We start from the raw sequence: 25,798 nt of genomic DNA on the forward strand, positions 1-25,798 counted from the left end.
CCATCAGACTTGGTCTGCCCAAGCTGGGATGTACGTATTTAATAATGATGTGTCTTGTCAACACACAGGACGGGTACAGCTACCCTGTAACTGCTGCTGGTCATGCTGTAGGTCATCTTGTGTAAGCTGTATGATGTTTTTAATTCTGCTTTTGCCTCAATAAAATAGCTTTCTGTAGCTTGCATTGTATCACTTTCCCATGAGAATGGGGACTCCTTTTTTTTTTCTTTTTAAATCCTCACCCAAGGATATTTTCACATTGCTTTTCAGAGAGGGTAGGGGGAAAGAGAAAGAGAAACATTAATGTGAGAGAGACACATCCACAATTGATTGCCTCCCACACATACCCTGACCGGTCCAGGGATCAAACCTGCATCCGAGGTATGTGCAGCTGCCTGGAACTGAAGAACCTGGGACCCTTCAGTCTGTGGGCTGATGCGCTAACCACTTGAGCCAAACCAGCCAGGGCACTGCAAGCTTCTTTGTTCAGTTTTTCGCATTTTTCTATCTTTATGAACTGAATTTTATAGCTAGTTATAGAAATCTTGAGATTTCTATTTAAAATAATCTAAAAAACAAAATGACAGAATTCCTTTGTGCTTTGAAGAATTTAAAGTAAGTAAAAAATAAAGTACTAAGTCTTTAGCTTGAGAGATAGGAAAATGGGTTGATAATAGACTCTGTACTCTGTATTTGAATCTGTAAGTCCTGCAGATTTGGGGTCCCTTTGTTTAAAGAATTGTATCAAGTCTTCACAGGGTTTTTCCCCTCCTTCCCCAGTGGCCTGCTTTGTGTTCCATTGACCATTGAAAAATATGTGAGCTTTACCTGCCAGCATGGCTCAGCAGTTGAGCATCGACCTATGATCCAGATCGTGGTTCAGTTCCTGGTCAGGGCACATGCCCGGGGTTGCAGGCTTGATCTCCAGTAGGGGGGTGTGCATGAGGCAGTCGATCAATGACTTTCTCATCAATGATTCTATCTCTCCCTCTACCTTCCTCTCTCTGAAATCAATAAAGATATATTTAAAAGAGAAATATGTTAGCTTTTGTTATTGCTTTGTTTCTCGTTAATACTTGAAGTGCCTCCCCTTTCAACTGTAGCAGTTTATAGGCTCACTCATATAACATCTAAGCTGAAGAGCATGGAGAGTCTAGGCCTCCTTGTTTCTCAGCACATTGCTCCATTGTCCCTCACTTTCAACAGTGAATTTCCTTGGCATACCACCACCACATCTAGAGACCTTTCTACGCTGAGAATAATAATTTTCTCCCCCTTCCTAAGTGTCCTTCCTCTCTGAAACCAGTTCTGCATTTATCCTGTGGATTTTAGTGTTTCCTATCTTCTAAGACCTTGTACTTGTACTTGTACTCTGACCCTCTCTCCAGCACAGCTGACCTCTGACTCATTGGCTCTGTCCCTTCAGCATTTAAGTGTGCTCTGATTTCTTCCATAATTATAACCCTTCCTCTACTGCATGGTGCTTACCACCAGCTGCTTACAAATCCCTGTTTTTCCCTTTACCACAAGACTTCTTGAATACTTATCTATACTCATTCCTCATTCATTCTTTCACTACCAACTCATGCTTCAAGCCTTTCTAATCTGAATTCTGCCCCACAGCTCCACCAAAGTTGCCCCTTCTGCATTTCCTCTTGAATGATTTGGAGGCACTGTCCAGATCCAAAACAGAATTTATAATATTTTCTGTCAAACTTGTTTCTTCCTATTATTCCCAGTGTTAGTAAATGGCTCAAGCCAGAAACCTTGGCATCGTCCTTTATTCTTCTTGCTTCTGTTTTGCCCCACCTCACATCCATTTATTCACCAGGTCTTGTCATTTCTTGCTCCTTGCTCCATTCCTGGTGTCCTGGGCCACCATCATTTGTGGCTGTGGTTATTGCAGCACATCCTAGCTGGTCTCCTGTTTTGTTCTACCCCTTAAATCCCTTCCTCACACCATAGTGGGTGTAAATTTTTAACTCAAAATTGATATGCTTACTCTCCTGCTTAAAACTATTTACTGGTTTATCATCACTCTTGGCATGGCTCCAGAAGCCCATTATGATCTTATCCCTGACTGCCTTTCCAGCATCCCCATAGGTCACTGCTCCCACCACTTGAGACTTCCTACAGTCCTACTATGGTTATACCAGGCTATTCCTCTGACATATGCTGATTCTACCCCCTGGAATGCACCTTCTGTCCTGCCCCTTTTGGGTCTTAGCTTAAATGTCACTTTTTCCTCTTGGTTTTTTTTGTCCACCTTATGTCCAACTATTAAGAGGTTACTATAACACTTGGTATTTCATTAAACTCAGATCATTTTAACATAATCATTCAATGTCTGCCTTCCTCACTTGACCAGAAGTGCTGAGAGCATAGCAGTCCAGCACAGGGTCTGACATACAGTGGGTCCCTAATAAGTGCTTATTGAATGGGTGAGTGAATGAATGACTTAATGGAGAAACTAAGGCACAGAGAAGTAGACACTGTCACCTGCACTCTTGACTTTACCCAGTTGTTAGTCCTAGTTTGGGTTAACTAAAATGTTATTCAAAGAAAACAAACTCATACAGACGACATAATGATGGTTACCAGAGGAGGAGTGGGGTAAGGGGAGGAAGAGGAGGGTAAAAGGGGTCAAATATATGGTGATGGAAGGAAACTAGACTTAGGGGAGTGAGCACACAATAGAGTATATAGATGACGTATTACAAAGATGTACACCTGAAACTTATATAATGTTATTAACGAATGTTACCCCAATAAATTTAATTTGAAAAATAAATAAAAATATAAAATAAAGTAAAATGTCTTTCCTCCCTCCTTTATAAGCCATAGATACTATGTTTACTCTATTGTTATGTTTTTGGTGAATAGTTGTCTTTTCTCTGTGGACTGGAGGAACCTTCTGCTTTAGAGTTTATCTGATTTAGAAATGCTGCCTAATCTCTTGATATTAAAAAAAAGTTACAAGGCAATATTCAAATATGCCCTTGTACGTATCTCCAACTATATGTGGACAAAGAGGAGATATATTTATTGTTGCCAGGAGTAAAATTCTTGCCTCTTTTTCTTTTGTGTGTGTTTTTAGTTCTGCCTTTTCTTGAAGTGTCTCTCAGAAGAGCAGTTTTAATCATTCAAGCCTTTTGACAAATATGTTTAAAAGAGTTACTTAAAAAAACATGCTTTCAATTTTGTGCCTTAGGAAACGAGCTGCTTGTAAGTCAGTGAATGGCTCCCACAAGTACAAAGGGAACTCCAAAGATGTCAAACCCCCAGACCTCTGGATCCATCATGAGAGACTGGAGCTGAAACCCATTGATAAGTCTCCAGATCCAAATCCCATCATGACTGATACTCCAATTCCTCGTAACTCTCAAGATATTACACCAGTTGACAATTCCATGGACAGCAACATCCATCAAAGGCGGAATTCATACAGAGGTGCTGGTTTTCCCCAAATGTTGGGAGACTGTTTTCATTTAAATCATTTTGCATTTTATCAGGTTGCCTTCGGTGATTCTTATAGGAGGTGAGATTTAAAGAAGTATGTATTACAGGATTTCTACAACATCTGATGAAGGATAGCTAGCGTGTTGTGGGGGACAGGTTCTGTACCCAGATGAGACACCTTTTAGATATTTTAGGTCTCTCATTGGGCTTTACCAGCTTGATACTCAAGCATTTAAGAAAACCTAGCCCATGTCTGTGCATTGTATTCTGTTCCTTCAGTTGGAGCCCAGCTGTCATTGTGGTGTTCAGAATGTTCTTGGTCTGTGTGATCTTATAAACACCACAGTGAATCATGGTAGGCAGCTTTGTGTCAACTATATTGACTCTCAAAAAGGACTCTTGTAATGCACTAATGATCACTTTCTGCAGAAATACCTTGTCCTCATTTTCTTGTTTGTGAATCCCCCACTAGATATGTTTTACTGCTGAGGCTTCTCAAAGTGGCCTAGAGCACATGCTTGTAACCAACTTCCATATTTGATGTCTAGGGCATGAATCAGAGGACAGCATGTCTACACTGGCTGGAAGGCGGGGAATGAGACCAAAAATGATGATGCCCTTTGACTCTCAGCCACCCCAGCGTAAGTTAAAAGTGTCTTTTCTCTGGTGCTACCAGTCTATTCAGTCAAGTTGGAGACCCCAACTGTGAATGACCTCTTTGACTTCACTTGATCCTGACACAGAAGATATTCTACCAGAGCTTTGGCAACTTGAGGGAAGAAGTATTAAAGAGTTGCCCTATTTTGCAATTAATATTGAGACTAGCTTCTTCAATTATAGGGAAATAAGCTAAAAAGCCAATTTCCCAGTCTCCTAGGAATAGGGAAGTAACCAGTCTCCCTAAAAGTGCAGAGCATCTGTGCAGGGGAGATGGGGAAACATCTGTCCAGGCTTCTTAGGCTTCCTGATGCACATTCAGAGTTGATATGCCCTGTGGAATTTTTTTTAATTAGTAGACTTTTTATCTTAGAGAAGTTTGAGGTTGACAGTATGGAGTGGTTTATTTTGGGGTTTTTTTTGTTTGCTTGTTTGTTTAAACAAGGACATGCTTAGAGAGAGGAAGGGAAAGAGAAACATTGGTGTGAGAGAGAAACATTGATCGGTTGCCTTTCATATGTGCCCCATCTGGGAATTAAACCCGCAACCCAGGTATGTGCCTTGACCGGTGCGCAGGATAATCCTCAACCACCTGAGGGACTCTGGCCAGGCAACAGTATGGAGTTTTTAAAGGAGTATTTTCAACCTTATTTGACCCATGCCTCACTTTGATAAGGAAAGAAAGTTGCCCAACCTCCTATAGTAATATTTAAAATTCAAAATAAGTTAAATATCATGATTAAAAGCAAAAAAGCAGTGGAATAAACCTTCCCCCCCCCAAACTAAGCCATTCAGAGTAGCTGGCGCAGTTGTGCTTCCAGTGGAGGGTCCCCTGTACCATTCTAGATTAAGAATCCACTTCCTATCAGTATCAGTTTTACAAACTACTTGATATAGAAGTATTTGCTCTAACCCAAACGGTAGGCTAATAAGCCTCAGCACTGTCAGATACCTAAATTCAAATCCTGAAAGCATTAGATCCTAAAAGATAACTTCTTACTTTTAACTCAAATGAGCTTTTCAATTTTTCATTTATTTCTTAAAAGATGTCCGATTTCAGAACTCTCAGCCATTTCTTTGTCAGCAGTGTCAGAGATTTAAATAATCACAAATATCTACACTCACGCAGGCGCACCATTGCACCCTGTATTTGGGAACTGGTGGAACCCCTGTGCACGTAAATGTCTGCACACACACTCTCTCACTCATGCACAAACACTGTAGGCACTAGATGCTTTGAAAGAGTAAGGGCCTGTTCATGAATAGGTCATTTCTGCACAAAGTATGTTTTGCTTAGGGTCCGTGATCAAAACAAGGCCCCACACTTGGAATTGTGCAGGGGGAATCCATGGTTTCCCTCCTATAACAAGGTTCCCAGGTTTAAAAACACAAATATCCCAAAAGAATAAATCTATTCCAGTTGCTTTTGATTTATAAGAAGATGGTAGCTTTATTGCTTGTTTGTTTTGTATAAGACTTTAGGTCTTACCTGACTGGCTTATTGTTAAAACTTGCAAATTTTGACTATTCTTATTCCTAGATTTGGTACTTTTAAGTATGTTAAGGAGAAAAGATATGCTGTGCCAGTTGATATCATTCCTTTTTCTCCTTTTTTTTTTGTTGTTGTTGGTGAAGTATGAATAAATTTGCAGTATTTGTGCCTCAAATACTTGGGCGGGTGAGTGGAATCTTTAAGAATCTGAAACCAGGTACCTGAATACTTTGATCTTAGGTTTGAGATACCCTTTTCCCCCCACGGCTACTGCCCTATAGTGTATACCCACCAGCCACCTGTGAAGGCCTTGCCCAGCAGCGTTGGGTCCTTAATCGGCCAACAAATAATGATGGCCACCTCTTTTAGGCAGGCACTTTCACATTGCTTTATTTGTTATTTACTTCATTTGGGAAGACTGGAAATGCCTTTAAAGAGAAAAAGAGAGATTCCAAGATGACAGCAGATTTAGTGGAAGCTACACTGATACTCTCCCAGCACCAAGCTGGAATTACAACTAAAAATAGAAAAACCATGCTGAATAATCAACTGCAACTGAAGACGAGCTGGAGAGCACCCTCATAACCAAGGACATAAAGTGGAGACAGCATAGAGACTGGTAGGAAGTGCAGAGGTGCACGAGGGCTGGCTGGGCTCCCACAAGCAGCAGCTGAGGTTCCAGAGGGATAGCTCAACTGCGGTGAGTTCCCACTGAGAACTCTTAGGTCTAAACCCCAAACTGGGCTCCCCAGCCCAGAGCAGCAGAACTGAGAAAGGTGCCCACATAATAACTGGCTGTGAAAATAGTGGGGTATCATCTGCCAGGGAGAGACAGCTGGAAATACAGACACCCTCTTAAAGGGCCAGTGCACAAAGTTTAGGGTGCAGCCACTCACCTCGTTTTGTGGCAGAGGGAGGGCAGAGAGGACTAGAGCTGTGTGAGAAGAATCCAGAGATGTTGGCTTGGAGGATAGAGCTCAGAGGGCAGCCATCTGGGTTCCTATGCTGAGTCATTCCCCTATACTACAGAGAACATCTATATCAGGCAAACACCATCCAAGCAGCTTTTGCCTGGGGGGAAACAGTTGCCCCACCCTGTTGGCAAACCTCACCCCACCCTGTGGAATTTCTACAGTCTGAGTCTCATTAAGAGACTGAATAACAATCAGCCCCTGGGTGCTTTCCGTCTTTGCCTGATCTGCTTCTGGACCCAAGGCTTGGAAAAGCAGACTTTGGTGAACATCTTATCTTGGTCTTTTCCAAATGCAGCCAGCCCCAGCAGAGGGAACTACAAGCTGTGGAAAGTGGAAAGCTTCAAACAGTACTCCAGGCTAGTCACAAATAGTGTCTGATATTGACCTGCACCAGAGACCATCCAAAAGACTAGGAGTCTTAGCAGATCTACCTAATACATAGAAACAGGTCCAAACAGGCAGCCAAAATGAGGAGACCAAAAACCAAGCCCCAAATGAAAGAACAAAAGAATTCTCCAGAAGAAGAGATAAATGAAATGGAGATAAGCAATTTATCAGATACAGAGTTCAGAATACTGATTATAAGGATGCTTAACAGCATGAGAAAAGGAATGGAAACTATGAAGGAAAATAAGAATGACATAGTAGGAAAAAAAAAAACATTGGAGCCCAGCTGGGCATAGCTTAGCAGCTGATCATTGACCTAGGATCCAGTAGATGCAGTTCGATTCCTGGTCCGGGCACATGTCTGGGTTGTAGGCTCGATCCCCAGTTGGGGGTGTGCAGGAGGCAGCCAATCAATGACTCTCTCATCATTGATGTTTCTCTCTCTCTCTCTCTCCCTTCCCCCCTCTGAAATCAGTAAAGATTAAAAACTAAAATGTACTAGAAGAAACCATTTCAAAAAAATAATTGCAAGGAATAAACAGCAGATTAGGGGAAGCTGAGGATCAGATCAGTGAATTATAAGACAGGGTAGAAAAAAATCAGAGAATGAAAAAGAGAAAACAATTAAAAAACAGGAGGACAGTTTAAGGGAGCTGTGGGACAACATAAAACATTACAATATGTGCGTCATAGGAGTGCCAGAAGATACAGAAAGTAAGCAAGGGTTACAGAACCTGTTTGAAGAAATAATGGCAGAACACTTCCCTAACCTGGTCAAGGAAAAAGTCACACAAGTTCAGGAGGCACAGAGAGTCCCAAGCAAGAAGAATCCAAAGAGGTCCACACCCAGATACATCATAATTAGAATGCCAAATATTCAAGACAAAGAGAAAGTATTAAAGGCAGCAAGAGAAAAGCAATCTGTTACCTACAAAGGAGCTCCCATAAGGCTGTCAGCTGACTTCTCATCAGAAATTCTACAGGCCAGAAAGGAATGGCATGAGATATTCAAGGTAATGCAAAACAAGGATCTGAAACCAAGACTGCTCTATCCAACAAGGCTTTCATTCCAAATAGATGGTGAAATAAGGAGCTTCCCAGACAGCCAGGCCAACATGGCTCAGCAGTTGAGCATCAACCTATGATCCAGGAGGTCATGGTTCATTTCCTGGTCAGGGCACATGTCTGGGTTCCGGGCTCGATCCCCAGTAGGGGGATGCAGGAGGCAGCTGATCAATGATTATCTCATCATTAATGTTTCTATTTTTGTCCCTCTCCCATCCTCTCTCTGAAATCAATAAAGACATATTAAAAATAAAAACAGCTTCCCAGACAAAAGAAGGTTAAAGGAGTTTATCACCACCAAACCAGCATTGCAAGAAATGTTAAAGGGACTGCTGTAATAAGAAGTTGAAGTAGAATGAGAAACATAGGCATAAAGAATTAAAATGGCAATAGATAAGTACCTGTCAATAATAACCTTATATATAAATGGATTAAGTGCTCCAATCAAAAGGCTTAGGGTAGCTGAATGGATAAGAAAACAAGTCCCAACTACATGCTGTCTACGTCTACAAGAAACCCACCTCAGAACAAAAGACTAACACAGGCTGGAAAAAAAAAATCTTCTGGAGGACTTTAAGGGGGAGATTGACAGCAATACAGTCACAGTAGGGGACTTGAACACCCCGCTGACTTTACTAGATAGATCTTCCAGACAAAAAATCAACAAGGGAACAGTGACTCTGAATGACATACTGGATCAGATGGATTTAATTGACATTTACAGAACATTTCATCCCAAAGCTGCAGAATATATATTCTCCTCAAATGCACATGGATCATTCTCAAAGATCACATTAGGACAGAAGACAGGTCTCTACAAGTTCAGAAAGATTGAAAGCATATCAAGCATCTTCTCGGACATTTACACCTTCAAACATTATGCAGCTGTAAAAAAGAAGGATCCCTTACCCTTTGAAACAGCATGGTATAGCCTGGAGAGTATTATGCTAATGGAAGTAAGCCAGTCAGAGTAAGACAAGTGTCACATGATCTTACTCATATGTGGAATCTAATGAACAAAATAAACCGATGAACAAAGAAGATCCAGAGACATAGAAGCATGGAACAGATTGATGAATCTCAGAGGGAAGGCAGGGGTGGGTGGGGAGAGATTAACCTAAAAACTTACATGCATATATGCATAACCCATGGACACAGACAGTAGTGCGTTGAAGGCCTGTGGGGTCGGGAGTTGCAGGTTGGAAGGGATCAATGGGGGGGGGGGGGCAGACATTTGTCATACTTTCAACAATAAAGATAACTTGAAAATAGAGAAAGTCAGCTCTGCCTGGTGTTGCTCAGTGGTTAGAGTGTCAGCCTATGCACCGAAGGGTCACAGGTTTGATTCCTAGTCAAGGGCACATACCTCATTTGCAGGTTCACTCCCCTCCCCTGGTTGCGGTACATGCTGGAGGCAACCAGTCAGTGTGTGTCTCTCACATCAGTGCAATGTTTCTCTCCCCCCACCTTCTACTGTCTCTGAAAAAGCAATGGAAAAAATATCCTCACATGAGGATTAATAATAATAATAATGGAGAAAGTCAATTTTGTTTCTCTGTTGCGAGAGTCCTCTCTATAATGCTTTCAAGTAGGTAAAAATCAGGAGGCTTATTCACCTCATCCTAGTCCTGATTCTGGAAAACACTGATTCTGAAGCTCCTGCTTCTGAAAACCATTGGTCTTCCCCTAGAAGAGATGCTGACTCACAAACTGTCCTGTGAACCCTCTTCAGCCAGCTTTTCCAAGTTGTATTTTATTCCAAAGGACCACTTGAGCCTTCTGGTTCCCCAGGTCTTGAAGAGGGGCAGTGAGACTCTGGGGTCGCTGGTTGGTTGTTCCACCTGCTTGTTTACAGGTGGCCAGAACGGGATGGCTGGAGAAGAAAGGCATCTGGTTTTGTTTGTTTGTCTGCTTTTCTTTAAAATATGTTTTTATTGATTTGGGAGAGAGGAAGGGAGAGAGAGAGAGAAACATCAATGATGAGAGTCATTGATCAGCTGCCTCCTGCATTCCCCTTATTGGGGATTGAGCCCAAAACCTGGGCATGTGCCCTTACTGGGAATTGAACTGGGGCCTCCTGGTTCATGGGTCAACACTCAACCATTTAGCAACACTGGCCGGGCAGCATCTGTTTTATTGACTGGGATTTTCTTCCAGGGTAATGTTGAGTGTCCCCACAAAGATCTAAGGAGATTCTTGGTGACAGAAGACATTTTCAGAGACTCCAAAGGCTAATTAAGTTTATCACAAAGTTTGTGAAGCCCTTCCTTAGGGAATGAAAGATCCCCTGTGTTCCTAGTCACCTCTACCTATTTACCTATTTGGGGGCTTTTGAGCTGGTTATCTTGATCTTAAACATTGTTTCTATGACTACTCTAGGGAGTGCCTAAGGAAAGATTCACAAACTAGGCTTCTGATTTTGTTTTCATATCTTGGGTTGATAATGAAGCCTCATTAGTACAAGTTTTGTCTTCACATAACCTTGTATATGAAATATCTGTGTGGAAATTTGGATTTGTTAGCTAAATGCAGCAAATTGAATTTCTTAGTGTGGGAAAGAAAGAGGCAATTAGGAAAGATCCATGTGTTTTAAAATGTGAAAAGATATGGTTGAGCTCCCAGGCTGGAAGTTGTAAGACAGTGTCATAGGCTGAGTTTCATGCTTTTACTACTAGATTGGACCATAAGAATCAGTTCCATTGCATTCCTTTTAAGATATGAAAACTGATTAAACAGCTATTCATTCATTCAACCTAAATACCTAGTGCATGCTTCATTCAACAAGTAAGAAAAGGCAGAATGAATTAGGAATACATGGGAAGGAGAAGGACTTACATCTTTCTAGCATGAGAAAGAAGTATAGAAACCTAAACCATCATTTCTTTGCTTATGGAGTTACATTATGTGACATTCAAATAGATATTTTTAATACCTCATATAATTCATATTTATTGTAGAAAAATTGGAATTATAAACCAATAGAAAAAAGTGTTTTATTCCTGATACTGTTCTCCACAAGATAATCACCATTAACATTTTAGTATATATTCCTCAGACTTTTCCTGGGTGTAGAGAGAGAGAAATAGACAGGGGTATGCATATTGATTTTTTAAAACAAATGTATAAAATCCATGGCTAATTGCCCACATCCAGCCAGCTGCCACCAGAAAACCAAGGGAGTGGTTGCATTGTATGGGAGGGGGAGGGATGATTTTGCTCTTGAAGTATGATTTGTGTGTGTCCATGCAAGCATGTTAAGCATTTCTCTGTCTTGTGTTCATTCACAGCTGTGATTAGTGCCCATCCCATCCATTCCCTCGATAACCCCCACCATCATTTCCACTCCAGCAGCCTCGCTTCTCCAGCTCGCAGTCATCTCTACCACCCAGGCAGCCCATGGCCCATTGGCACATCCATGTCCCTTTCAGACAGGGCCAATTCCACAGGTGAGAGACGAGGACCGAGCCCCAGGTGGAAATCATTGCAAAAGAGTTGGCAAGCTGACATGGGGAAGGACTTGCCTGCTTAGAAGGATTTGGAGATTTTCTCAGTGTTTTATATTTATCATAACATTTCTATTCCTGACTCAAATTTGCTTCTGTAAAATTGGCCCCTTTTCCCCCCAAAGTTTTAAGTGCTCAGTACAAGTCATTTTAGTAAAGCACAATAGCTAATTACATAACCATGTCTTGTTCCAACCACTTGTATTTTAATTCACTTATATTTTAGGTTAGTTTATTTTTTTAACGGTCCAATTTGAAAGAAGACGCATTCTGGGTGATTTTCAGACACTGAAGGTCAACTTTGCCTCTCAGTCACCTTAATGTTGGGAGGGTCCGTGCGGCAGCTATAGGTACTGCTCACAGTAGGTCTTACATACTCCTGCTGTGGAGCAGAGTGAGAACAGCATCCTGGGGCTGCGAGGCCAGCAGCACATGGAGTTGGTGCATATCGTAAACCTCAGGTTGTCTAGTGGGTTAGTGAAATGAGAAAGTGCTACACAGATAGGAAATTTGCCTAACAATCTGCAGTATATTTAAAGAAACACATTGACAGACAAACCTGTCCCAGTTTGGAAACCTTAAGAGACAGCATTATCAAAACAGTTTTATGGAGGAAATAGTGTAAGTGGGGGGACAGTAAATGGACTAGATATGATTGTTCCTCGTTAATTGAAAATTAATTTTCACCCTCTCAGTTTTAAAGTACAGATCTAATAATGGCTCATATACAGCATACACTTTTTCTATTATTTGAAACTTGTCTGTTAATAGTTATGATGTTACTAGTAGAACTAAGTGCTGGTGGTTCTGGACAATAAGAGAATTTCAAGTGAATTCCATTTTAAGAGAACCTCAGAACTTAATGTTAGAAGTTTGGCTTGCCAGTAGCATCTCCTTTACATTTTGATCAATTATAAACATACCCAAAACATCAAATGAAGATCAAGGCTTTATTAAAGGGCTGCCCAATAACTCCCAAAGTTATCTCCTCCCAAACCTTTTCTTGGTGTGGAGAATATTGCTTGAACTCATTTCTAAAATTGGCCTTCTTTTTTTTTTTTAAATACATCTTTATTGATTTCAGAGAGAGGAAGGGAGAGGAAAGGGGGGGCTGCCTCCTGCAAACCCCCTACTGAGGATCGAGCCCACAACCCGGGTATGTGCCCTGACCAGGAATTGAACTGCAATCTCCTGGTCCATAGGTTGATGCTCAACTGCTGACCCATGCCAGCCAGGCCATAAAATTGGCCTTCCTACTACCTTCTCCAAATCCGAGTTTGGGGTTCTGCCTTTAGGGAAAGACAGTACACTAGAGGCTGTATGGAGAACCAGAGTCTGCCTCACAGACATAGTCTCCAATACAGCAGTGACCAGAAAGCCGCCCTCTAAACCTGCTGTTAGAAAGCAGGTGTCCTGTTTCTCCAGTTTTACGGCGGAGGATTCTCACACTAGGCTGTGGGCCTGCCTAAGTGCATGGCAGGCTCTTCCCATCTCTTTAGCCTCCTCTGCCTTCCTCCTGGATGGGGTGGGGGTGGGGGAGTGAAGGTTGGCAAGAAGTCTGGCAGCTCCCACCCAGCCCTCATCCTAGTAGTCAAGTGTTAGGGTTCCATTCTGTATGGACTTAGGCAGAAGTAAAGAGAGGAAAAGGAATGATTTGCATTACTAAAGGGTTTTTTTTTTCAGTGGCCGGAGGGGATAAATGAAGGTGAAACTAGTGGTAGAGTCACTGAAGATATAGAGCAAGTATCTAGAAGTAATCTGAGCCTCTTACTGCTGTGTTTTCCTGCGGTTCTGGAGCTCAGTGCTGCCAAAGCCCTGCGAGTATGGGTTCTGCATGATGAGAACCTGGCCAGGGCAGTCCTCACTCTAGTGACCACTTACTATGTCTTGTTCTGGAACATTTACTCTGTCACCACCACTTAACATAGGAAGAGCACTTTCCACTTGCCCAAGTTGATGACCAGTGTCAATTTTGTATGTCTTGAACAAATCTGAGAGGTAAGTCAGGAAGTCAGCTCCTTGCCAGCAAGAAGTTGTGTGTTACAGCATAGTTTTCCTCACAGACCAGTGGTATTGCACACTCTCAGGATACACCCTTCACAGAGAGTACAGTGTGCCTGGTGCCCTTTGGAGCTGCACAGTGAGGAACAGCACTGACTCATCCAGGCAGCCCTACCATCTCTCTGGCGTTCAGAAGCTTATCAAATTAAATTAAGGCAGTTGAGGCAGCCAAGGCAGGCCTGTGTGCCCAGAGTGACTTAACATATCTGCCAGTCCAGGCTGACGTGGTTCCAGCTGAAGCCTGCTTTCTCTCTCCTAGCCCCCTACTCCCACCCTCACCAGCTACCTTCAGGCCCAGGTCACACTGAGCAAGCGGACCAGCAGCTCCCATCTGTGGTGGTAGCTGGCTTAAGTAAAATCCTCAGCCACCCCTGGGGCTGGTAGGACTGTCACAGCCAGACTTTCCGCACTTGAGGAGGGTGGTGAGTTCCTCATCCCTGCAACTCAAGACCTTTGAGCTATGTCCTATCTCCTGAGAGCCCAAGGGAACAGATTTATTGCTACCTCAGCAACGACGACAGAGAAATAGGTTGATTTCTGCAGGTTGCTCACATATTGCTTCCTAAAAGGATTATTTTCTTTTTTTAAGGGTGAGAACTCTAGGAGTCAAGGGAGGCCATCTTTCTGGCTTCCTGATGCAGCCTCTTGTCCAGAGCTGGTGTCTTCCAGGCCCCTCCTCGGGGAACCAGCAGTGGTTTGCACCAGCTCCTACTGTTCTCATGTGGTCTCCCTGTCCTGCTGCTGCTCCTGCATGTTCAGGGGACGGTGGCATTGGGATGGAAGGGTGGTATAGTCTGTGGTGGTTTGGAACTTGGGCTTGGGAGTCCAGCCCAGAATTCAGATTCCTACTTTACCTGTTCTCACTCTGTCCTAGGGCAAGGCCCAACCTCCCAGTGCCTTCTGAGTTACTTTGAGGATTGAATGAGCTAAAGAATGTAAAATTCTTCGCATAGTCCCTGGCTCAGAGTAAGCACTCGGTAATTTACAAAGAAAAGAACCTTGTTCAAGCCTTATGTTCAGCACTTTTCATAAGTCTTCTCAACTAATCCCCAGTGAATCATGTGTTATTCTTCCTGTTTTGTAGGTAAAGAAACTGAGGCTCAGATTTGGTAACTGACAAGTTCACCCAGCTAGTGTGCCAAGATTAGAGTCCAGGTGTATCTGATCCAAAGCCAGTGCTTTTTCCACCCCACCGTGCTGCCTTCCAGAACAACTCTGTCCCTTTTTCACATATTTCGAGATTGTTACCATGTTCTTCCTGAGTGTTCCCCTTCTCTAGGCTGACCTAACCCTATTTCTTTCTCTGACCCCAGCACCCTTCATATGGCGTAATCTTAATGCTATTTGTAGACCTCAGGACTAGTTGGTTGTCCAGGTCCCACTTGAGCTGTGGGGCTGTTGCCTTGGTGAGGCTCTGCACAGTCCCCTGAGGGCAAACAGGGCCTGTGGCATTACCTCTGCTACAGTAACCACCAGGCCTTGCGGGCAGAGTTGGTACTTGTCTGATACCCAGCCAGCCTTGGTGACAATGAATGAAACTTTAAATTTTCTTTTATAATTATTTACATCTTAATAGACAGTAGCCTCATGAACCTTTGTATGTGCTCCATACTGAGTACCGAACAAAACTTCATAAAATTATGACGACTTAGCTGTGTAGGTGAAAAAATTCCAGCAGCTGGTTGACAAAATTCTTTGGGATTCTTTTAGATAAGTTTATTCTTAACCTTGGCAGAGGTGCTAATCCATGGACCTTGGTGCTTATTGAGCTGCTTTCAGGGGCCCTGGGATGTACATATGTTTAATGGTTTTTAAAAATGCTAACATCTAGACTTTCCCACTATAGAATCTGTTCGAAATACCCCCAGCACTGACACCATGCCAGCTTCCTCGTCTCAGACATGCTGTACTGATCACCAAGATCCTGAAGGTGCTACCAGCTCCTCTTATTTGGCCAGCTCCCAAGAGGAAGATTCAGGCCAGAGTCTTCCTACCGCCCACGTTCGCCCTTCCCACCCACTGAAGAGCTTTGCTGTGCCGGCCATTCCACCCCCAGGTCCTCCCACCTATGATCCGGCGCTGCCAAGCACACCATTACTGTCCCAGCAAGGTGAGTGAGGAAAACAGCACTGGAGGAACCCTTTGGTTCTGGCTTATGGCAAAAATGACCTCTTCTTTAAAGAATAACAAAGCAGCCCTGGCCAGTTTGGCTCAGTGATTAGAGCGTCAGCCCACAGACCCAAAGGTTGCGGGTTCAATCCTGGTTAAGGGCACGTACCTCAATTGCGGGTTCCCCATCCCCAGTCAGGATGTGTGCAGGAGGCAACCAGTCGATGTGTCGATGTTTCTCTCTCTCCCCCTCTCGCCCTCCTCCTCCCTCCCTCCCACTCTCTCTAGAAATCAATGGAAAAAATATCCTCAGGCAAGGATTGGGGGGAAAAAAAAAAGTAAATACCCTCCAAGCATCTCCTAGCAATTTAGAGTAATGGTGTCTCCCCACTCAGGTAGGGTGTGGTCTCCCTCCTGTGGGAACCAGAGACTAATTGGCCAGGGAGTTTTTAGATTGTTTTGGGTGCAGGATTTTTGGTGGTCATATCCAGTGGCATGGCTGTGAGCAGCAGATCTCTGCTCAGCCTCCCAGAATTGCCTCCCTCCACAGGGGTCCCTGCAAGCCAGAGGAGAGCAAGAGAAACAAGGAGGAACCTTAGGAAATGAATTCCCTGAGTTCACACAGCCAAACCAAAGTCCCCTAACCTCAAAGGCATACTTTTCCCCTACTCTTCCACATTATTATCTATTATGGTGGTTTGTTTCAGAATAAGTCCGTGGTTTTTAAGCTTTTTGGTCTTAGGACCCCTTTATACTCTTAAAAGCTATCAAGGCCACAAAAGAGCTTTTCCTCAAAATCTACTGCATTAGAAATTAAAACAGAAATTTTAAAACTATTTTATTCATTTAAAAATTCATCTGCCCTGGCCGTTTGGCTCAGCTGGTTGGAGTGTCATCCCGTACACCAAAAGGTTGCGGGTTTGATCCCTGGTCAGGGCACATATGGGAGGCAACCGTTCTATGTTTCTCTCTCTCCCTCTCCTTCTCCCTCTCTCTCTCCCCCCTTCCCTCTCTCTACCCTTCCTCTCTCTAAAATCAGTAAAACATATCCTCAGGTGAGGGTTAAAGAATAATAATAATAGCCCGGCCAGCATGGCTCAGAGGTTGAGCATCAACCTATGATCAATTCCCGGTCAGGGCACATGCCCGGGTTGCGGGCTTACTCCCCAGTAGGGGGCGTGCAGGAGGCAGCTGATCAGTGACTCTCATTGATGTTTGTCTCTCTCCCTTCCTCTCTCTAAAATCACCAAAATATATTTAATAATAACAATACATCTGTCATATTAAGAAATAGCTTATTTTAGTGAAAAATAACTTTTTCAAAACAAAAATATAGTGAGAAGAGTGACATTGGTTATATTTTTGCACAGCTCTTTAATATCTGACTTAATAGAAGAGAGCTTCAGTCTCCTATCTGCTTCTGCATTCAGTCTGTTGCAATATGTTTTTTTGTTTGAAGTATAAGAAAATCTGGCCTCACAAATATGTGGTCAGAAAAGGGAAGAGTATTTTTATAACTTTTTCAGATAACTGCAGGTATTCTTTTTTGATATTATAGCAAAACTCAGCAGGTTACATTTATAATGTGGAATTAGAAACCATCTCTGTTCCATTAAAATCCATCTGACTTGTACTTTGAATGCATGATATTGAACACACACATTAGTCATTTGAAAAAATGTTGGTTTACTAAGTTGTACAGATCCTTCAAATCTTGATACATTTTATTATGTAATATCTAAAAATACATTCATTAATATTAACAAACTCTTGGGAAGTTATCAAATTCACGGTGGCAGCCCTGGCTGACATGGCTCAGTGGTTAGAGCATCAGCCTGGGTACCGAAGGGTTTTGGGTTCGAGTTCTGGTCAAGGGCACATAGCTGGGTTGCAGGTTCCATCCCCAGCCCTGGTCAGGGTGCATGTGGGAGGAAACCAATCAATGTGTGTCTCTCACATCAATGTTTCTTTCCCCCCTTCTTCCCTCACCCCCGCTTCCACTCTCTCTAAAAATAAAGGGGAAAAATATCCTCAGGTGAGGATTAAGGGAAAAAAACAAAGAAAAACTTATGTTGGCAAGGTTTTAAAAACTCTAATTTTACTTGAAACTTAAATTTTGTCATTGGCAATAAATATTGTCCATTGTTTTCCTTGAAGTATCTGGCTTATTTCATTCACTTTCTAGAAAATGTCTGCCAAATGCTCAAGTCCAGATTACTAGCTTGTCAGTCTTTCTTTGAACTAACATTGGTGTTCATGATACAAGTGCCAGTGCAGCTCACAACTCAGGCTGCCACGGGTGCCTGCGTGGAAGATAGTCCTCACACATCTGTGTACAGCAGCAGTCCTGTGTGCATACTTTCTGCTTTGTCACAGAATATTTAAAAGATGTGTGATCAAGGTCCAGATTTAATAAAATAATTTTTACTATTTCATTAAGGATGATCTTAAGTTAAACGGACTACTTTCTAAACTGCAAGTGTGTATCAGCAAGTGACTTTATAGTTTGGGGCCACTGCCTTCATTTCTGCTCAGGCTCCAGCAATTTTTCCCCACCGTTGTTTTTGTATCATTAATGTAAAGGCAAAAAATACCTTAGTAGTAGTATGAAAAGAGTATAATCTATCAGACATCCTGAAAGAGTCCATGGACCACTACATTTGAGGCCCACTAGACTAGGAAGTTAGTTTTCTAAAGCCAAATAGTATATTTCCTCTGGCCTCTTGGATGCCCTGCTTCCTCCCTGTCCCATCTTGTTCCAGTGCCTTCTCAGAGCAGGATTGCAGCCTTTGGACCTTACATCCTTTTGTGAGGTCTGGGTGGGAGCAAGTTTAACTACACATCTGACGGTGCCCTTTCCCCTCAGCTCTGAACCATCACATTCACTCGGTGAAGACGGCCTCCATTGGGACTTTAGGAAGGAGCAGGCCTCCTATGCCCGTGGTGGTTCCCAATGCCCCTGAAGTGCAGGAGACCACAAGGATGCTGGAAGACTCCGAAAGTGTAAGTTCATGGGCCATCAGCCGAGCCAGGATGTCTAGGGGCATGTCCCAGGGCCCGAGAGTGTGCTAATCACACTGATACTGTGCTGCCCCAGAGTGTGAAGCAGGTTCACTCATTCGCTCCCTAGATGGGCTTGATGGAGCATTTCTCCAAGCTGGGAACTGTGCTGAGGCTTTAATTTGCTTGATTTCTCTCATACTCTCTGATGAATCTTGAATTAGCTTGAATCACCAGCCCAGCTAGTGATTTTTTTTCTCTCCTGCCCACCCCTGCCTTCCTTTTAGTCTGCCCTATCTCTCTGGTCCTCTTTTCTTGGTTTGAATCATCCACTGTTGTTTCACCCTTCAGTCCCCACTTCATGACCTTTTCTGAGCAGGATGCTAGAGGGGAAGGTACTAGAGTGGATGCTCTCAAACCAGAAATCAACAGGGTCTCTCCTTGATTTCTCCCTCTCACATTCCAATAAATACATCTGCCTCTGCATTTTCAAGTACAGGACTCTTTAAGAGGAAAGCTTGGGACCCAGAGATTATGGTACATACCAATTGTATTGATTGTGGCAGAGACCTAGACTGGCTGAGCAGCTTGTGACCCTGGACAGAGTGTGTTGGAGGAGAGGCATTTTGCAATGCGAGGATATGAGTGATTGCTCACTTGGGGGCTTAGTGGCCTGGGCACCTCCTGCAATCTCTGACACCACTGGGCCAGCTGGGGTTTCAGTTATCTAGTCTCTTGGGGCACTTTGTCATAGACTCTTTGACTCTCTCTCTGGGCTGTCCCTGTGAATGGCTCCTCAGGTCACACCCAGCAACAGTGTTCTCTTTTCCATAGAGCTATGAACCAGATGAGCTGACCAAAGAGATGGCCCACCTGGAAGGACTAATGAAGGACCTAAATGCCATCACGACAGCATGACGTCCTTCACCAGGACGTGACTCCAGAACTGAGTCTAGAAGTCTTGGGACTTAGCCTTGGAAACAAGGAATTGTACAGAGCTCTACAAGGGGACAGCACTTGAGAACACAGAGTGAGCATGCAGACCAGCTGGCACCCAGAGTCGGGCTGCCTCCAGCTGTGGCCACGTGCCTGCCCCTGGTCAGCCCGGAAGAAGCACATGTCGAGGCAGCTTCCCTTTACCTGCTGACACCCTGCAGGACTGGGCATCGTGGGCCAAAGCTGCGTGTCTAGGGAAGGGGCAGGACATGCAGCCTCCATTTCACTTCGTGGTCAGGCTGTGTCTTCGTGCTGTGATTGCATCGCCTTTGTGGGGTGTTGACATTGGCATTTATGTACAGTTTTATCTGGGTCCTATTCTACCTTCAGAAGAAAAACTATCAAAACCAAGGAAGTCCGTGTTCTCCACAAGTGGTTGACATTTGACTACTTGTCTGAATTGTGTATGGAAAGTCATCAACAGTGTGGGTTGTTCCAGGGGTCGGCTTGTTTTTTGTTTTGTTTTTTAATTGAGTCATTGCATCCTCTACCAACTGCTAACCCATCACTCTGAGGGGGAGGAAATGTTGCATTGCTGTTTGTAAGCTTTTTTATTATTTTTTTAATTTTAATTATTAAAGGCCTGACTTTCTCCTCTCATCACTGTGAGATTACAGATCTATTTGAATGATATGTAACATTGAAAGGACTTGTTTGTTGCTTCTGTGCAGTTTCAGTATTGGGGTGGGGGTGGGGAGGGTTGGGAATAGGAAGTGGAGGGGCTGCTGAGGTCCTGTGAGTGTATCTGTCATTGTACCTTCTTCCAGAAGCCTGCAGAGAGTGGAAGCATCTACGTTATTGTCCCTTCCTGGCATGTCCATCTCTATTGTCACTAAGTTGCAACTAGAGTTTCATGTGGACCTAGTTAAAAAGTTCTGTGCAATAGGTGGGTTTGAGGATTTAGCTGCCCCGATGTCTTGGTCAGATCCTGATGAGAGTGCCCGTGCTGAGCGTCAGGTACTGTATTTCCACTTGCAGGAGTGATGCAGAACAAGGCCCCAGCCCTCGCTCCTAGGCATTCAGAGAACAGGGTGGATCCCTTTTCCTGCTGTTATCATCTGTTCCCACTGGGAAAGCTGGGGGTTAAGGAAGGAACTTTGTTTCCACTTAGGACTCCTTGCTTCTCTCCAGTTCCTGTCCTCAGCTGGTCCAGCTCCCACTTCCACGGTGCAGAACCCCTTAGGGAAATCATTAGCAAGAAAGGCACGCAGGGGCTGCAGTACCCCTGAGGCTCCCCGCTTCTTTCTGAACATTGTTCTTTAAGTAGCAGAGGACAGGGACAGTGGAGAGGGCACCGGAGGCAGCTGCACCTCCTCCGTCCCACAGCTCAGTGAAGCCCTTGGTTAGAATGGGCAGCAGGAAGTTTCTGAGGTACACTGCGTGGCCTGGCCACACACAGAAGCCTTTCCCTTTACAAGTAATTCTTGTCTTTTTCTTAAAAAGGTAAGGAGCTGAGATGTTAAGAGTTTTTTTAAAATACTAAGAATATATTATGAAAAAATACAGAACAGACCCCCTACTCCCCAGCAAATCCCCGGAGAGAGTGTGGAAGGCGGCATAGAAGGCCAGCCGAGAGGTCAGCTGGTGAGAGCAACCGTGGGTACCCAACCCACCTGCGCTGGGGCCCTGAGCACAGCCCCACCCCACAGGCATCCCTAAAGTTATTTTCCCCTTTTAGGTCTTCTCATACATTTACTTTGTTAGACGATGAACTCTTCGTATTTATTATTTTGGGGCAATGAAAAGTGCAATGCTGGCACTCCTGCTGCCGTGCTCCTGGTCACAGGGTGGTGCCAGGCAGGGTTCTGCAAGACCAGTGCACTTAGACTGATCCTGAAAAGAGCACTCCAAGCACTCTGGGCACCAGGAGGGCTGATTCCCCAGGAGCTGTCTCACTTTCGCCCAAAGAAATGTGCTCCGCGTTCAGGGCATTTCCTCCCATGAATCCTGACACCTGTTACCTCAGGGCCTTGGTACCTGGACACTACCACAGAGCTGGGGCGGGTGGGGGGCCTATTTTTAAATAAAGTAACTGCTCAAAGTTGGGGATTTTTTAAAATTAAGAAAAAGGAAAGCTATTCTGTATTGCACCTTTTCACAATTTAATACATTTTCTTACATTTCCTGTGATTTTTTAAATGAAACCATCGTGCGTCTTGTAATGTCCTAGGTGAACAGCTGATCAGCAGCTTCCTCCGGGAGGATCTGAAACAGATATGTCTCCCTCCTTGTTGCCTGCTGGGGGGCTGGAGGGCTTCTGGGACAACTTGCTGTACACATGTTCGGCCTTTTCTGTAGTTGATATTGTAAACTCTATGGCTTTTAAAACACAATTTCATGTTTTTATTTAGTATTGGAAATCCAATACACTTTTTTAATCCAATCAAACTATGGTCAGAGTTGTTTTCCTTTTTCCATAAGAAAACAGAACTTTGGGGTCCCCTGTTTCCCAGCCTTAAATTGAATTCACTTTGTCCCTCACAACTATAAAGGTGGGTTCTCAGGGGCATCATAGAGGTGTCGCCAGTGATCCAAGAGGCTACAGGCAGAAGTTGTTCACTAGTCCTGTCCCCACCCCTCATTGCTGCCCTGCAGGGACTGAGCAGCCTGAGGAATCACAGGTGACTCCTGTCAGAAAGAGCTACGTGAGCCCAGCAGCAAAGTGCAGCCACTGCTGAAGGGCGTGTCAGCCAAGGCCCTGCTGTGGCAGTGCCCTGGGCAGCAGCTCGTTCTGGTGGCACACAGAGCACCCACTCTAGGCCTGGGCCTTCCTGTTCCCAACCCACCTCATGGGTGTGGGGTGCCTGGAACAGGTATCTGCAAGGAGTCCCACCTTTCTTGGGCTGCCTCACCTGACTGCTCTGTGCCTCAGCTCAGGCTGCTATAACAAAAATACCGTAGACTGGGGGTCTTAAACAGCAAACATCTATTCCTCACAATCCTGGAGTCCGGAAGTCCAAGCTCCGGGTACCAGCAGATGTGCTGGTGTCTGCTTCCTGGTTCATAGATTCATAAGTGTCTTCTGTGTCCTCACGTGGCAGAAGGAAGAGCTCTCTGGGGTCTCTGTTATAAGGGCATTAATCCCATTTCATGAAGGCTTCACCCTCATGACCGAGTCACCTCCCAAAAACCCCACCGTCGTATACCATCACATTGGGGATTAGAATTTCAACATGTAAATTTGGGGAGATAAAAACATTCAGTCCATAACGCTAAGATATCTCATGGAGTACAAAGGTCTGGGCTCAGAACAGTGATGAACACAACAGCCATAGGCCCGCCCTCCGTGAACTTGCAATACAGTGAGGGCTGGACATGGAGCCCAGTGTCCTTACTAACTGCTCACTTGCCCCCGGGACTTCGTCTGCTCCGCTGCCAAGTGTACTTTATGAAACTCAAATCCCATCATTCCCATTAGCAGTGACCCACTGGCCTCGGTGGAGTCAGAGCTCCCAGTGCTAAAGCCTTTGCTAATCTGCCACAGCCCCCAGGTCCAGACTCATGTCACCTGGGCATCCAGTACTCCAGCCATGGAAAGCTGTTTGGGAAACTTCAACCTTAGGGAACGCACTCTCCACTGCTGTTACTATTTTAACCAGAGACCCCAGTGCTGCCTACTGCACATCCTTAGGTAACACTCGGTGCATTTTACACTGATTTATCTGTCAGTCTCTACGCTGGACTGTGAATGCAGTGGGGACAGATTTCTCACTCTCTGAATACCTAATGCCAGCAGCAGTTTCTGGCAACAGCAAAGCTTGTCTCCTGCCTGGATGGATGGACAGACAGGAAGACGTGGCCTGGAGTGTATTGGAAAGCTTCCCACACATTCAGCACCCTGCTCCCCTTGGAGGGATCCAGGTAGGTCCCTAGTGACACTGTTATAAGGACCCTCCCATTCCAGCAGCCATGGCACTTCCGTGTCCTGGCATGAAGTTGGATGATACAAAGACCTGTCTGCCTGGCAGAGTCATAAGAAATGATCCTGGTGTCACAGTGACCAACAGGGTGCTGGGAACCAGGGCATGGATGTCCTCCGGATTGATCTAGGATGAACATTATGAACAAGGCCTTCTGTGAAGAAGAAATGCCCTCTTTTCCCAGGCCATTAGCCCCTCCCAATTTCTGCCGCTTTCCTGCTGGAGGGCATGATCTCATGAGGAGAAAGACTGGAGAATAGCACTGAACAGCCCTCAAATTGATGGGGAAGAGGTATGGGAAGGGGATGGAAAAGCAGGAGCCACGAATGACCAGCCCTATGCACACGAAGGGCCCGGACAGTAGGTGCCCATCATTTCACTTTGGGTGTCCAGCTACCAAAGGAGGTAGCCCACCAGTGGGACTAGAGGCAGAGGTGGAAGACTGTAATTGAATGAAAATAATGTATTAAAATAACCTTTAAAAGTAATGTTGAAAAAAATATTTAAAACTGATTACCCTCTAAGCAGAATGGATGGTGTTCATCTCAAAATGCTCTTTTAGTCAACTAGGAATTTTATGCGTTTCAGAAATGAAAAGATGGGCCTAGAGCTCAGCTCAGACACAGTTGGAGGGAGCTCTTGCTGCAGTAGAGAATAAGAAGAATTTGTAACTTCCTGAAATATCTCGAGGGTGGGATCTTAGCCCTGGCAGCAAGGTGTAATCAACAAGATGGTGAGAGAATGAGATGCTAAGTGGGAAGTTCCCCCAAAGTGAAGTGACTGTCCTTGAGGTGCCCCAAAGGACTTTTTAAAATGAGACCTGAGAGGTAATGTCTTCTCACACCCTCCATCTCCGTGTCCTGCAGCAAAGCCCGTAGGTATGCATGCTAGTTTGTTACTGGGTCTACCCTTCTGTGCACCTGGTCCCCAAAGGGGCAATTTGGGAGCCATTCTAAACTCTTTCCTCACACCACAGCACATGACTCAGCAAATCCTGTAGCTCTTTCTCTCAAATGTCCCCCAAAGTGGCTCTTATTTGTCATCTGTTGAGTCAACTCATTGAACCCTGCCCCCTCCAGCCTCGGGCGCACACAACTGTAGAGGTGATTTTTCTAACTCCAATCTGACCTCTTTCTACCCTGCTCAACATTCTACCCTACCCCACCCCCACCATGTCACATGCCCTACAGAATGGAGTCCCATGTGGCTCTGTGTGCCTCTTAGCTTTTACTTGCCACTTAATCTTCCCTTTCACCCAAATTTGGCCCTAGCAATACATAGCAATTTGCACTTATAGAATAAGGTATGATATCTAACCTCTTACTATTCCTTTTGCCTCAATGCTCTCCCCACCCCCTCCCTCATTGCTGGCTTTGTTTGCCTGGTAAATTTCTACTCATGTTTAAAGATACAGCCTAACCATCCAGTCCCCTGATTTTTCTTGTTCATATTTCTGTCTCTTCCACTACATGTAACCTCTGAAAGAAAACAATCATGCTTGTTTTGGGATTCTCCATCCCAGGGCCTGGCACACTGTACATGTTCACTAATGAACTTGCCTGGTGAGGAAGATGGCCCAGTACTGGTGGAATTTGACAAAGTCTGAGTTCTTTCTGGGAGCATATACTCAGAAAGGTTTTGCAGAGGAAATGAGGCTGAGCTGAGTCTAGGAATTTATACGAGGCTATCTATCTGGAGGGAGAGAAGGCCACTACAGAGCCGAGAAACTGCGTGCTTCACATGACCGTCAACACAGCAATTTCAAGAGAACCAACCTGCATCACACTGAGCCTGAGGCCTCTCGGACTGTGCTCAGCCTCCTGTGATTGGATGAAGCACTGGGGCCCCAGCAGGCCACTGCGGAGGATCTGGAGGATGCGTGGAGCTGGTGCTATCCTCCCCAAAGCCCTGGGACACTACAAGGGCAATTCTGTGCCCAGCCAAGCTGGATTTGATTGGCAAGGTACCACAGGTGGAGGTCAGGTCCAGTGAGTTAAGAATAAGGCGGGTTCCTTGCATAAACTCAAAACCCAGGTCTCACAAGAGGATTCTGGGGAGCTTTCTGAAAGAAACAGCTGGGATTCATTCCTGAAGGCAAAATGATAGATCAGGCTCCCGTAAACAAAGTTGCCTCAGAAATGGCAGGAGAACAAGCTGGTGAACATTCTAGCCACA

General features: G+C 44.5%; 1 protein-coding gene across 5 annotated transcripts in view; it reads left to right on the top strand.

Annotated features, from left to right (window-relative positions):
* Positions 1–20,303, top strand: part of NEO1 (neogenin 1) — a 273,254-nt gene extending 252,951 nt beyond the window's left edge. For 3 of the 5 annotated variants that reach the window (XM_081130188.1, XM_081130187.1, XM_081130190.1), the window contains exons 23-28: positions 3,212–3,450; positions 4,008–4,100; positions 11,322–11,480; positions 15,445–15,708; positions 18,574–18,710; positions 19,542–20,303. In XM_081130188.1, coding sequence (XP_080986314.1) covers positions 3,212–3,450; positions 4,008–4,100; positions 11,322–11,480; positions 15,445–15,708; positions 18,574–18,710; positions 19,542–19,625 — 976 coding nt within the window. In that variant the 3' untranslated portion in view covers positions 19,626–20,303. The remainder of the gene's footprint in view (positions 1–3,211; positions 3,451–4,007; positions 4,101–11,321; positions 11,481–15,444; positions 15,709–18,573; positions 18,711–19,541) is intronic. The other 2 variants (XM_081130191.1, XM_081130189.1) reach the window with 1 other exon arrangement.
* Positions 20,304–25,798: the final 5,495 nt, after the last annotated feature.

The sequence above is a fragment of the Miniopterus schreibersii genome (genome assembly GCF_964146895.1).
Source record: "Miniopterus schreibersii genome assembly, chromosome: 1".
NCBI classification, from domain to species: domain Eukaryota; kingdom Metazoa; phylum Chordata; class Mammalia; order Chiroptera; family Miniopteridae; genus Miniopterus; species Miniopterus schreibersii.